Source organism: Prenolepis imparis, unplaced genomic scaffold (genome assembly GCF_030444845.1).
Source record: "Prenolepis imparis isolate NDT839.2.m4 unplaced genomic scaffold, iyPreImpa1.0 SCAF_5, whole genome shotgun sequence".
Classification (NCBI taxonomy): domain Eukaryota; kingdom Metazoa; phylum Arthropoda; class Insecta; order Hymenoptera; family Formicidae; genus Prenolepis; species Prenolepis imparis.
In genome coordinates this window covers 676,103-690,675 of record NW_028141163.1, presented here as the reverse complement: position 1 = coordinate 690,675, position 14,573 = coordinate 676,103, and the positions used below count along the sequence as shown (strand labels likewise).

General features: G+C 36.6%; 2 protein-coding genes across 10 annotated transcripts in view; one reads left to right on the top strand and one right to left on the bottom strand.

Moving 5' to 3' along the window:
- LOC145936352 (serotriflin) overlaps positions 1-6,122 on the top strand; it is an 80,517-nt gene extending 74,395 nt beyond the window's left edge. For all 8 annotated transcript variants that reach the window (XM_083038491.1, XM_083038492.1, XM_083038487.1 and 5 more), the window contains one exon: positions 3,244-6,122. In XM_083038491.1, coding sequence (XP_082894617.1) covers positions 3,244-3,499 — 256 coding nt within the window. In that variant the 3' untranslated portion in view covers positions 3,500-6,122. The remainder of the gene's footprint in view (positions 1-3,243) is intronic.
- LOC145936350 (centromere protein I) overlaps positions 1-14,573 on the bottom strand; it is a 232,001-nt gene that overhangs the window by 117,878 nt on the left and 99,550 nt on the right. The window lies entirely within an intron of this gene.

Here is a 14,573-nt window from a genome sequence, read left to right as displayed (position 1 = left end):
AAATCATCGATAATCTTAAATTATTTCGCATCTCTTCCAATGAACGCGAAGATGTGTTGGAAATCAAATTCGCTTATATAATTGCAGCGTGTCCTTTTATATGACGTCTCTCTGGAAAAATTATTTTGTCTACGAATTTTTTAGCACATCTCTGTATCCTATCGTAAAAATATCGATTGAAATAATTTGTTCGAATATCGATTCGCTGAAATAATCGAGAATTACATCGAGTCGAATCGTTGCATTCTCGAGTAAGTCGTCCAGTAAGTGAGTAACAATAAATAAACGATTCTCCCGGCGACATTTCACGCGCGAGCGACTCCCGCAATTAGAATCCGCTTCGATCTTCTCTGGGATGGAAGGGGAGTGAAAGGGGGATGGGGGGGAGAAACTCGCAATTTATCGCTCCTGCAGTAGTCCGTACAAAAATGCCAGCGACCCAGTTCTGAACTAAGGATTTCTGCAAATCGCGCGACGCCATATATCCCTCTCATATATCGATCCCCCGCAAAATATGTGGACCCGATAAATTTTCCGCGAGATCCGTTCTAATGCGATCGGCGCGATGAATTCATCGGTGACTTCATATATTCTCGTTACAAGACGGAGATATTAACGTACAGAGCGTTAGTTTTATGTGCCGCGAGATCCGCGGCAGAGTGAATAGAGAAACAGTTTTCAATCGTAAATATGTTTCTCACAAAAGATGATTTTATAGAGATTTTATATAGAAGATGTTTCAAAAAGTAAATTATAAATATGTTAGAGATATATATAATTCAATTAGAAATTTAAATAATATGTCATTTTTCTACATAATCACCCTCCTTTTCAATACACTTCTCACACCGTTGCACAGCTTCTTTAATCCATTAGAAAAAAATGTTTTTTGGTTATACCTTCAGACAGGAATGCACCGCTTCTTTGATCTTACAGCCCTGATCCTGTTCCCTCTGATTATCATGTGTTTGCACCCCTGAAGGACGCTTTGAGAGGACGAAGATATGGGAATGATGACGAGGTCAAAGAAATGGTGCATTCCTGGCTGAATTCAAAAACATATTTTTTCTAATGGAATAAAGAAGTTGGTGCAACGGTGTGAATAGTGTCAATACACAAAGGAAGGTGATTATGTAGAAAAATGACATATCACTAATTGAATTGTATATCTCAAAATATTTAATTTGCTGTTACTTTTTGAAACACCTTCGTATATATACACTTTGTAATAAACACGAGATATGTGTTGCGAAAAATCGACGTATCACATATTCTGCTTTACGAAAAAAAAATGCAATAATTTTAATTAACAAAAATATCGTGGCATAAATAGTCTCCAATCCATCGTTGTGCAGAGATACTTTCCAGAAATTGATGAACTTTGAAAGTAGAAATGGATAATGGAACGTTGTTTAACTTGAAATGTGGATTTTACTTCGAGAAATTATAAATCGATGTCGGGATTCGCAAGATTACGAAAACTTATTGCCAGTCTCTCGCGACGCTTTCGCGCCTTCGCACAGGGACGCTGTTTCCGAATTTTACGAGGAACAACCCTATCGAGGAATTGTTACAGGACGGAATTTTAGAACCGCGTTAACGCACAATCGTTGAATTTCGCCTGAAATAGAACGAAACGGAGAAGCGGCTTTTAAGATCATTTCATATTTTAGATGTCGATCTCTACCTCTTGTTAAACACATGCACATTCTCGCACGGTGTATTTGACGCCTGACCTATTTCGCGCGAAAAGCGGAACCGACGAAGCCGCCATTGGTAGCCCGGGTCCTGAATAAATAAACCGTGTCGCGTGATGTGCGGTTGGCCACTTTATCTTTCCTTTTATCTCGTTTCTCTCTTTTGCGCACCGGCCTCTACCTCGTAATTAATTTCGTGGATACACAGCATCCCTCTTTCCTCCCCCCCCCCCCCCCGCTAAACTAATGCAGCCTCTAGAGACGGAGAATTCATGCGCGCGCGCGATCGTTTAAGACGCTCTCGTCCCGAAAAATACTTTGAATGTAAATTCGGTGGCCCATTTGCAAATTGCTCGACGGTACTTTCTAGGGCTTTTCGTTAATGTGCGCGGCTAATGGATACCGCCTAAACTATTTACGCTATGTGCCTCGGAGAAATCACGTATTTATTTTAACTCTCAGATATACCGAGAAAAGCTATCCCGAAAAGAGGACGGCGATTTCAATGTCTATAAAGTCTAAATAACGATCGGAAAATTAAAATATATTTTTACGATGAATTAAATTTAACAGTATCAAAAAACTAATAATAAAAATAAATATTTTTTCGTTGAACGTGCATAAATTATGAAATAAATGGTTACTTTTTAACAAAGTATTCTATCTTGAGGCACATAATTATCGAGGATACTTGTTGCTCGCGAATTGAGAAATTTAATCGGTAAATTTATTTTGCTAAAACAAACTTGGCCCAAACTTTCTGTGTGTAATTTTCACGCAATTTTAATCTTTATTAAAGTTTTTAATCTTCACCAAAAAATAAAACGTGCGCGCGCGTGAAAATTTTCTTGGAAAATGAGGACAATCCACTTTTCCAATTTGATGAGTCTAGCTTTAATAGAAGCGTCGAACTTTTTAGATACATTGATTAAGCTTTTGATGCGATTTTTTTACTTCTCGCCCGCTATAATTCAAGCAAAGTATATTTATGATAATATATATACAGAATAGTTTACACATACATACGCGCGTGCGTGCGCACACACGTACATGCATTTCCGAGTAGTATGTTTATAAATTGAATGAAATCGTTGTAAAACATTTTGTGAGCATCGTCGTAAAGATGCTTATCATCAAAATTGAATAAGTAAGAACTGGGAGTCACCCGAGGACAATTTTTTAGAAAAATGCGCGGTTTACTTTGCTCTACCTCAAAAAAGAAAAGAAAAGAAAAAAAAAAAAAAATATCGAAGCGAATGACAGATTAATGATGTTAACTTTAGATCATTGTCTTGCAATGAGATGTAGATTCTTATTTCTTGAAATGGTGTAATTCGCGATATTTATAAAAGTTTTTGCGCAATTTCATTTAGACATATGGTTTTAATTTAAAAATCAATTTTACGTAATTGAAAATTATTTTTAAAAAATTGATTTTTTTCTTAAATAGAAAAATTGTCCATCTGGATCGTTTTTGAGTGCGCTCTCTCCCTCCCTTAAAGTCAGAGACTGCGTCTAATAAAATCGGCGTGCTTCTGCTCCGCAGCGGAAACTATAGAAGTGGTCTGGGCCTGCCCTACGTGGCCGGTGAGCCGTGCAGCATGTGCAAGGACCACTGCACGCGGGGCAAGCTCTGCACGAACGCCTGCAACCACGTCGACCTGTGGTCGAACTGCGCCGAGCTGGTCAGGACGTTCAGCTCGTGGGTGTGCAAGATGGACACGAAGGAGGGCCGTGAACGCCGCAACTTCTGCGGCGCCACGTGTAACTGCAAGGACAAGATCTACTATCATCACGGGTAGGGAGTCCCCGTCGTGCGGGTCCACGTCGCGCACGTTGCATGAATAATTTATAATCGCAAAACTAAGCTCAAGATCCGTGCTGGTGATGGTGGTGGTGGTGTGCGACGACGGCTAAACGGCGGCGGATGGTTTGACGAGGGAACCGGGAAAGGGGGAGGGAGGGGGGATCATCGCGTTGTTTTATTGATGAGCTCGTTTGTTTAGTGATGAGACGTGAAGGAAACGTTTCGAGTTCGGGGCCTCTCCGTCGGGAGCGGGCGGGATAAACGGGATAATATGGAAATAGATGGTAGAGGATGAAGTGATTGAGGAATTCGCCGAGTGCGCTCTCCGAATCTCTGGCATCCGGATTTTACCCCCTCGAGGAGGATGAATCGCACGGATCGATAGATTCTACGCCGCTAACGATTCTCCGTATGATCTTTCGATTCCACGTAGATTCCAGAGATCGTGAGAATATAAGATTCTTGTTACGTACGATTTTCGAATTCTAGGATTTCATGGTTCTCGAATGCGCGGGATCCATCGAGACTCGACGAGTTACCGGTGAAAAAGTCGCCTCTGTTTATCTTTTAGGGTTTTCAGCAAGTTCATCGCGTGACGTTACAACGCGAAATCAGTTTTCGCAAGGATTAATTGTCTCACAGTTGCAAATATATATAATATTTTTAGTGTGCTACAATATTTCTTTTTAACATTATCTAACATTTAATTCGTTTATGTGTACGTTTTGATTTTTACATTTCGTTTAGTAGAAAAACAGATCGCGGAAGCTTGAAGATTCGAGAAACAGATCGATTTTGTGCCGGTATACAGTATGTGTCATCTTTTTTTTTAACATTAACATGAAATCTAAGAAAATTATTCGATTCTCTTTACACATACATACACATACACGCCTTCAATATTACATTCAAAAAGGGAAATCATTTCGTAATTAATTTGCTCGCCGGAAGACAAACTTTCAAGAGATTAAATTAAAATTTTTTTTACATACTTTTGCATTCCATCCAAGAGCAACTCCTTAATTTGCTTGCTTTTTACAAGAATAAAGAATTTTTAATTACGTTATACGGGAAAGATGATTCAAAAATAGCTTCCAAAAATACATGTGTATACATATATAAATAATTCCTGCAAAAACATCCTTTATTATTTTCATTAATTATTTTTGCATCTTCCGTATTCTTAATTATAAAATCATAGTAGCTTATACTGATGAATTTTTAAATTTCCTCATGAGAGCAATTCTTGGTATTTTAACGAATGTAACGAATATAACAGTCGATAAAACGAATAATCGAGAAATTCATTTAAGCAGATGACGTTAGCTAATTTATAAAGCTAATTCGTTCAATTCTAATTTTATTCCGATCTCGCAAATCTGATCGTGAAATATACAGTTGCGCCATATACGAGGATTCTTGCATTCCCGTATGTAAAGAAAAAGATGCGATTTTGAAATATTAAGAATTGTAAATAAATTCATTGGATTACACATATCGAAACTGACAATTGTTAGATACGATAGGCATATCTTTAGTTAATTGTTACGACAAACCATGTAAAAATTAAGCTTCAAGGGTCGACGCATCAATGTCTCTTGTCGTGATGAAACTGTTTTTCGTTAGCATATAATTATCAATAATACACAATTATTTTTATCTTATAGATTTAATAATAGAACGTATACTCGTACATAACGGACGATATCGGGTGGAATCAAGTCGAGGTTGCAAAGTTAACTCTTTACCGCTTAATTTCTATTACAATTAAAAACATATTTAATCATGTAATAAATTTAACAGATATATTTATTTGTAGATTGAACTTATAGAGATATGTTAGATAAATATATTTGACTACAATTGGAGAAATATACACGAATAATGGTGTGTGCGTGTGTGTGTGTGTGTTGTTTCAGAGAAATATCATTCTTTCCTGTGAAGAAATTTGTGAGACCACATATCGTGCGACAAGAGTGTATTTTTAACGACGTGACAAATACAATCTAATATTCATTACTCTTTCTCTCTCTCCTCTCTCTCTCTCTCTCTCTCTCTCTCTCTCTCTCTCTCTCTCTCTCTCTCTCTCTCTCTCTCTCTCTCTCTCTTTCTCTTGAAACAAAGATTTTTAGTAAAAAATTACATAATTTATAAAAGTGCAAAGAAATTTTATCCAGCGACCGCGAAAAAGGTACATCTTTTTAAATATTAATGAAATTTTGCGAACATTTATATATAAATATAATAATAATTTAATTGAGAATCTCGAAAAGTAACACAGTGCATGATGAAAAATCGTTGTCATTATTTTTTTATAGAAAAATAGAGAGATATTTGATATCGCGTGTGTAACGCACACACAGAAATGCGGTAAAGAGTTAAAATACAAATGATAAATCGTAAGAGATGTAATAATTAAGTACAAGCTCGAGAGAGAAACGACGATAATGGCGAGGGTAATCGATGATAATATTAGGTACTCGATTGTCGATAATTAAGGAGTTCGTTAAAGGGAATATAACAGTAAATGTGTAATTAACGATAACAGCTCCAGATAAAATGTTCAAACTGTAATACTTTTTGTCCACTTACACAATAAATATCCTGTAAATATTATATTTTTCCGCGTGTTTTTTCCATTATTTACTCAAACATTACGCCGTATTCCTGATATTTTTTTCACGAGTGTTTAAATAATTTGCAGCTGCAATATTGAAGTAATGAAATTCATTAAAAATGCATGCGTTACAATGCGCGCGGACAATCCTTGCATGCAATATAGAAAGGGCTCGAGAGCCCCTTAATCCCTTCTCCTCCTGATAAATTTGGAAGTGTGTGTATCGTTAAATTTTGACAGGGAATATAACCATATTCTCGCATATAGATGCGCGTTGGACGCGGTTACGACGCGTTTAATCGCGCGGAAATATTTATTCCTTGTCGGGGAATCGAGGGATTAAGCGGAATTATGCGGCGAATAAATCGATGAGCTGGAAGGGTTGAAGGAGAAGAGGAGGGGACGGATCACACCATCTGGGTCAGGGGAGAATGCAGTCGTGTTAGCGGTGAACCGAGTGCGTAGTCTTTTTGCCTCAAAGGACTTGGGAATGCTTTTCGTGCGCGCTGCCGGGAAACGATAGACGGAATTGTTACTGCAAACTTCGTATGGAGTGGTAGCTGCGCGCTATTGAGATTTTCTTATGTCAAACTGTCGAAATATCGGGGGTGCGCCGTTCTCTATCCTCGCCGTTAATCCAATCGAACATAAATTCCCGAGAAGCAATCTGTGTTTTACGCTTCGCTTCCAGCGCTTTAAAATTCCGAGAGATTTCGGGGTTTATATCCGAATTTAAAACAACGTCGTTTAAATAAGGAAAAAAATTCTGTCACGCGGGTTTTTTTTTTGGAAATAGGACAGGCACTGAATTCTGATTCGAACAATCTGGCGCTAAAATCGTTTCTGTCAAAGCGGGCTTTTAACAGAGGTAGGTATTAACGGGGAGTATCGAAGAATGCATTATCCCTCACGGATCTCTTTTTCAATTGGCGAAAAATCGGCCGCTCAGAGAGCGATACAGCCATCCATTTCCGGCGGTGTCAAAGGACGCGAGGGAGAGAATCGTAACGGGTCTCACCCGAGCGGAATAATACCCGTTCGTCGCGAAATTGGGCCGATTCCGTCGAGGCTGACGGCTACGGAAAGGCCGCGCCGTCGCCGCGCCGTCGTCCTTTGAACGAGTTCGCCCGGGAAAGTCGGCATCGCCGATAATCCCGCCACGCGCTTTCACATCAAAGATCGGCGATCGCATTGTCGTGAACGAGCAATTTCCTTTCCGTCCTTCGAACGTCTTCTCTTCTCTCGAACGCGAGAAGAGCGATTGCGAAATTCGCGACCTGTCGGAGCGGAAGACTCGTTCCCCGCTGTGTGAATTTCATTCTTTTTGTTGTTCTTGCTTTCTTCCGGGATTCTCGATAGGATGCCGAGAAAGTGTCGCGAGTGCATAATATAAAAGGCGCTGGTCACGCAGTTTTATTTTATTTAATTAATTTTATATATAATTAAAATGGGTAAATTAAATGGGCCTTTTTTCGAGCAAAGGTTTAAGATGTTAATTTATTATTGAATCGTCATACAATCCAATGGTGCGGGACGTTTCCAACATTCACTTATGTCATCTTCAGCCGCTGATACTTATATGTTACTCTGACAGTTGTGTGTACGCGTGTTGTTTTCAGAGGTCTGTTCATGCCTCACAAAACTAATACTTTGTCGTGATTATTAAAACATTCGATGTGTGTAAATTTAAAAAGTAAAATAAAAATTCAAAGATCTTCATCGCTGATGTAATCGTGTCAAACAGACAAATTATCGAAAATAGTTTGAGTTCGACTTTCGTACGTTGATCTGAGATGTAATGACTCGTACCGTTGTGTTATTGAAAAAAATGATTCAATAATAAATTAACATCTTAAACCTTTGCTCGAAAAAAGGCCCATTTAATTTACCCATTTTAATTATATATATTTTATTATTCGAGCCGATCTTTCTTTGTATTTAATTAATTTTCTTTCTTTGTTTTATGAACTGCTTCGAGTCTATAATTACCTGCCAAGAATAATTATTACTTTGTCTCATTGTAAATTGTAGATAGATTGACAGCTAGAGAAACTTTGAATGTTCTTTTTTAATAAATACTGCAGAGCGAACTTTAACGTAAAAGAATTTAATTATTCCTCGATGCCGAGGATTGATAATAATCGCAGAGTTATTTAACATTAAAAGGATTTTACGCGAATTAAATAGTTTTACGGCTTTATAAATTAATAAATTGTTTTTCCGTAAAATAAATTTTAAAACCGGATTTTACATCAACAGAAATTTGATTCATTGTAAAGAGAGATATTTAATACTAAATATAAATACTTTATTGTCTAAAAATTTTGAAAAATTTTCCGAAACAAGTTGCATTACGGATAACATCGGAAAACAAGATTTCTGAATAAAATGTGTTGTCAAAATTTATTAAAAATATTGCAACAATCCCCTGAATTCTGATCTGTTATGCAATATGCGTTAAACAATGCAATGGACTCGTGACATACAATAGTGTATGTAATTCCCTATGGGTCCGTTAAAGCGGGTCCAGTGCGCGGTTGATTTATGAACGCATTAACTACACCCGGGGCGCTATCATTAGTTGATTGATCGCCCGTAATTAGACTGTAAAGTAGCCGCCACTGTGTTCAATCCTAATTACTCAGAAATCTAACGGAAATCTCATATTGAAAACGACTGGCGCGTGTTGAATATATATTCTTCGGATTCTACGTCCAAGTATTAAATTACGAACAAAATTATAGAGATCATTGTTTTACTATCCATCGATTGAAATAATTGACCGAAAAATTATTCCGACAATTTATTACTGGTATTAGAGTATATTGTCTTCAATGGCTCGCTTATTTTCGTAATTATTTCGATATTATGCTATTATCGTAACACAATTTCAATCTTGAATAAGTGACATAAATATTTTCCATTTTTTTATTATACATAAATTTTCAGCTAATTATTTTCCTTTCTTTTTATATAGGTAATATAAAATTATATGAAATCTCGATTCATATAATTTATTATTCTTGTGTTGTCAAAGCTAATAATAGATCGTATATATAATTTGCACCTTTCACGCTTTATTAATCAATAAAGATAATGTTTTTTAATTTATAACATACGTCTTTGGTTCCATATCGCATAATTCAATGATTCAGATGTCCAAATATCATACGAACCAATGTTTTCTTTGCAATGCGCATTTTGTGTACATTCTCAATGTTTACGTATGCAAATGTTTACACCGTCGCAAATAATTGATCGGGGAACGGAGAGCACGCAATTATTTGAAATTTCACGCAATTGCGCCTGGCGTCTCGATTTGTTATGTTAATTGAATTCCTTGCGAGAGAGAAACCCAGGACGTTAAACTCTATCGAATATCTCTCGAGAATCAGGTCGATGGCTCGCGCGAACAATCTTGTTCTTATTTCTGCCTGTTACGGAAGTGCATCTATCAGGAGTCCGTTTATCGAGAGGATAAAGTGAAATTTCGAAGAGTATTCTTTGTTACATTCCCACGAGATGCTGAAGAATCCCTTTGTATTATAATTCTTCAAATTCCCTCGCACGCATCGTAAATACAATCTTATTCTCGCTCTCGAGAATTTGTTGTCAGATCTCAGCGTCTTAAACTTGTAAATAATTGATGCTACACAGAAAATCTCGCGTTTCTCTCTCTTTCACTCTCTACTTAGTAATAGAATAATTTTTTTTTTAAACAAATGTCCTAACTTTTTTCTCTGTGGATAAGTTTTCGTAAAATTTATCGAATTTTGAATATATATACTATGTTCAAAATGTGATTATATGCTTCGAAGGAAATATCGATATCGGGAAAAGACGATATAGAGCACAAAAATGTTAAGGATTGAAATCGCCGCTATCTACGATCGGACAGCAACGATGAGGGTTGGTCGAGAAGAAGGGTAGGAGAGGCGAAAAGGGACATTCGATATTTTCGCCGTTTCGACGACGTAATATCTCGGGCGTCAAGAAGCGGAACCGGAAACTAACCGGCTAGGACGAAGCTGACGCAGACTTGCGCCTGGACCGTATCGTGGCCGTCTCACCCCAACCCCCAACTCCCAGCTTCCACCATCCTCCCATCTCGCCGCGAAGATGCGCCGCATAAGGTAAGTTTCTTCGGCGGAAACGCGCCGTCAGCGTGAATCCGTCCCGCGGGGGTGTAAATCATCGTTTCATTGCCGAGCTCGAAAGCGAGAGCCGCGGTGTATATCGATGCGGTTCTCCGCACATTGATTATTCGAGCCATTTCGCCCGATCGAGCGGAAACTCGCAGCTTTTCGGCGTATCGAGCAAAAATGTGAGGCACGAAAAAAAAGCTTCCCTAAAGCTTGCATAAATAATTGCCGCTCTCTCTTTACTTATTTTTAATAGAAGATATATTGTAGTAATAGAGAAAATATAATATTTTTTAAACAAGACTTGTAGCGAGTGAAATTTTTTTATCAAACTCTGAATATATATATTATAATAATATTATGTTGCATATATTAAATTTAATATTGCATATATTAAAAAAATAATATTAAATATATAAAATATATATGTATATATATATTTACTTCAAACAACGTCAGGGAAAAGCAACCATTTATAGCGAACGTGACATATATATGTGAAATTTATATGTAAAAATCTTTGTTATTTCGTTTATTTTTGACAAGTTCTTTTAGGAAATATAAATTCTTTAATAGAATGACGTAATTTCTTTATAATATTCTTGGCGTGGAATCTTTTCATTTTGCCGTGCTTTGCATTATTACATCTTCAGATTCTAGGACGCGAGCAATCTTTTGCGATTTACAGTCTCAAGCGTTACGAGAGATTGTTTTTACGGTAGCGTGCAGCGTAGTGCGAATTCCCACCAACATATTGATGCCCGGGGAATGAGGAGAATCTGAAATCTTTTTGAATACAGCGAAAGAAGGGAAGATGGGGGTTGCGCGTTGCGTGATAGCCAACTTGGGTACGGGGGATACTCGTTTTCGGGTACTACGAGTTTCGCCACAGCGAGAAGGAACGATAAAAATGCTAAGCGCAGTGGAAAGATGAGATGCAGTCTTTCTTCGTCTTTTTTTTTTACTTTCTTCTCTTTCTCGCTTACCGCTATTTGCATTGTACATAAAGGATATATATATGTGCTAAAGGTACGCCCAAAATTGAGAAAGGAGGTCGGCAACATGCAAAAAAGTTTCTCAATGGGGCTCGAAAAAAGAATCGAGATTCTTTCAAATTGTTTTCGGATGCCAACGATGTGGAATTCCAACTTTAAATTCTTGCGCGCTATTAGATTCTTAAAACTTGTTGCTACTCTGTGAGATTTCAAGGTACTCGCCACTTTGAGCTTCTTGCGTTTTCGCACAAATCTATGGACATTAGCGAAACATTCTCGCGTGTTCTTAGTTTCTAAACAGTTCTGACTATTGGATTTTCGCGCCCTTTATTTTCCTCATTCGATTTTCACCCCTCGTATCCCGACACTCTACAGCTCTCACGTCTTTTCCCGGATGGTACTTGTCACGGAGCGAGTTAAGGGTTGCGCGTGACCGCCGATATATCTGCGCATCGCGGCAATATTTCACGATGATGGAAACTGTCATACAACGGCAGCGACGAGCGGCGTTGACTGATGAAAAGCTGTTGGAAAGTCGACTGCGCGCCGAGTCTTTGAATAAAAAGCTTAGAGTACGCTTCGTTTACGTGCCGTGAAAATTCTTCAGCTTTTCGCGTGACGCGGCAAATTGTAAATTGGCGAAATTCCCCGGAATTAGGTTAGCATTCTCGAGTTAAGTCGCGAGAATTTTTCTTGATAAGCGTGCGAGTCTCTTTCCTGGGAACGATACGGATGAGATATACGGAATGCCTTGCGGTTCTTTAACAAACAAATCCCTCTACGTCGCGTTGTTTAATCCCCGAATTGTGAAAGTTTACACTGAGAAAACTTATATTATAAATTATATTTATATATTAGAAAAATTAGAGAAAAGCTTGGCAATCTCTTATAATTTTTAATTTCTCATTTAATAATTTATGTATATATATATATATATATATATATATATATATATGTGTATAAATAAAAATTATAAGAGATTGCTAAGCTTTTCTAATTTCGTTAATATAAATAAAACTTTTTACATACACGATAAAAACACACAATTAATGTTGAAATAAAGTATAGTTTTTGTTAAATAAAGAATGCCGTATGATATATAATTATCGTGATTATTTCATGTGAAATTTTATACTCTTAATTCTTGATAATTATAACTTTTTACGTCAAGATGGCTGAACTGCCGTCGTGTTTTTCCTTCCGCACTAATTCGCCAACGTGCCATTTGTTATTATGAAGTTTTCGCCGAGTCAAGTAAAAGCCCGGCCACTTCGCCGCTGCTTCTCGTTGCTCCCGACGTTTCTTTCTTTTATTCATTAAGCGCCGCTTCGCGCGTAAATTATCGGAGCTTTCGCGCGGAACTTCCGCTCGATTTACTCGCTCGCGGCACTTCTTCGAGAAGGCAAATCAGGACGTGTTCGGCAATACTTATTCTACAATCTGTATCGTGCAAAAATAAAGTTCAATTAAACGTAATTAGACGCAATATCTCTTTCTCGTTAAAGAAATCGCACGTGGAAAAAATTACCGCAACGCAATACATACATGTTGCAAATATATATATTATGTAAAATCGGTGCGCTTGTCCTTTTTTTATTAGTCGATAAACTGCTACGTATATATATGAGATAAAAAATGTAAAAATTAATAGCATATTCTTTTGAATTTTTCTGGACTCTTCTTCTTTTTCTAAATAAAAGGTTAAACTATAGAATTTGAAGTTTATTTAATATTAAGAATATGAAAAAATTTTTAAAGAATAAAATCTTATTTATCAAAAATCTTTTCAAGACTACATTTTCTTCGTTGCATTACTTCGTACATTTATCTGTATTTATCTGTATTTCTTGTAAGATTAATTGTTTGCAAACGGCTCGTTAAGCAATTAACAAATTTACTGAATAAGCTTTTAATTATTTTATGCTTCCTGTGTTAATGATTCAATTAGCAGTTCACATAAGATGTACAAAAAATATACAATTTAACGTTGTAGCAAAATAATACACTAGTTTTTGCCATGAGGAATTAAACTCTGTCAAAAACTAGAGATTAAATATTGCAAGATTCGATTTCATTGTCAAGGAATCATAAGATATGAAACAATTGAATATCAGTAAATTAACAATCTATGCAACAAAATGTTATGTGTTCTAGTATAATTTTCATAAGCTTTAATATAAAATTAATCACAGTATGAATTTAATTTTACTTTATTCAAAAGTAAACTTATTGTATAAATAATTCTTACATCATATTTAAAAGTAAGAGACTTGTCTCCCACAAAAATCGCGACGATATTATTGCTGTGTTCGTAGTTTAATGCTTCATAAAGCGGTTATTTATTCATTAATATTGATTGACCTGATTCGTTGATCAGGTCTTTCATATCGCATTTATCAGATGTGCGGAATTAAAAATGAACGATCGAAATTTGGTATCGAATCAGATACATGATATTTTTTAATGTAACTCTTTTGCATTTATCTCTCCCCCCCCTCTCTCTCTCTCTCTCTCTCTCTCTCTCTCTCGATTTAACAAACAACTTGCGAAATGTCATTAGGGATTTTTCCCGTCTCGTCACGGTTACAAATTTCTACATTTCGCGTTTAATTGCTGTGATTATCAGGAAAATGTTGTCACGCAATTATACAGGTTATATATCCCTCGAGTAATGAGTCGCCCGCATTTTATCGTAATTGCGATGCCATTTATCGAATTTTGAAACTGAATTAATAATTCAGTGCTAATTAGCGGGATGCCAGACGCGTCATTCTTGTCAATCCCAGATATGTTTACTAATACGTTGCACTCTTATTTTCGATACTTTGATTAATTAATAGATTATAATTTAACTTCGTCGTTGCTTGTCAACTATATATAATTGTCATACTATATATAATTATATATAATTTTACATACAAAATCTATATATTTTTCTATCTCTTTTTTTATCTTTTCTATTATTGAATAGCTTACGCGTGTACTTTTGCTCTGCTATAATAATACGCAGGAATTCAAGATTTATTTTTCATATCCCCGATGCAAACGTTACAATTACAACGCACCAACTTTGCCACAACGATATTACTTTTAATGTAAGAACATCGCTAGAATATAATAGCCGCGCTACGGAAAAGAGAGAAAGAGAACGTCGGTTACGAGACATCTATAAAAAAACGGATAAAAAAATGGAAAGAAAAAGAAAATATATATGCGCGCGGAAGCTCGCGCGACCGGTTTTCCGGCAGTTCCTTTCTAATCTCTTTTTTCTTTTTTCTTTTCACTCGCGATTAAGTAAATTTCTTTTTTCTATCC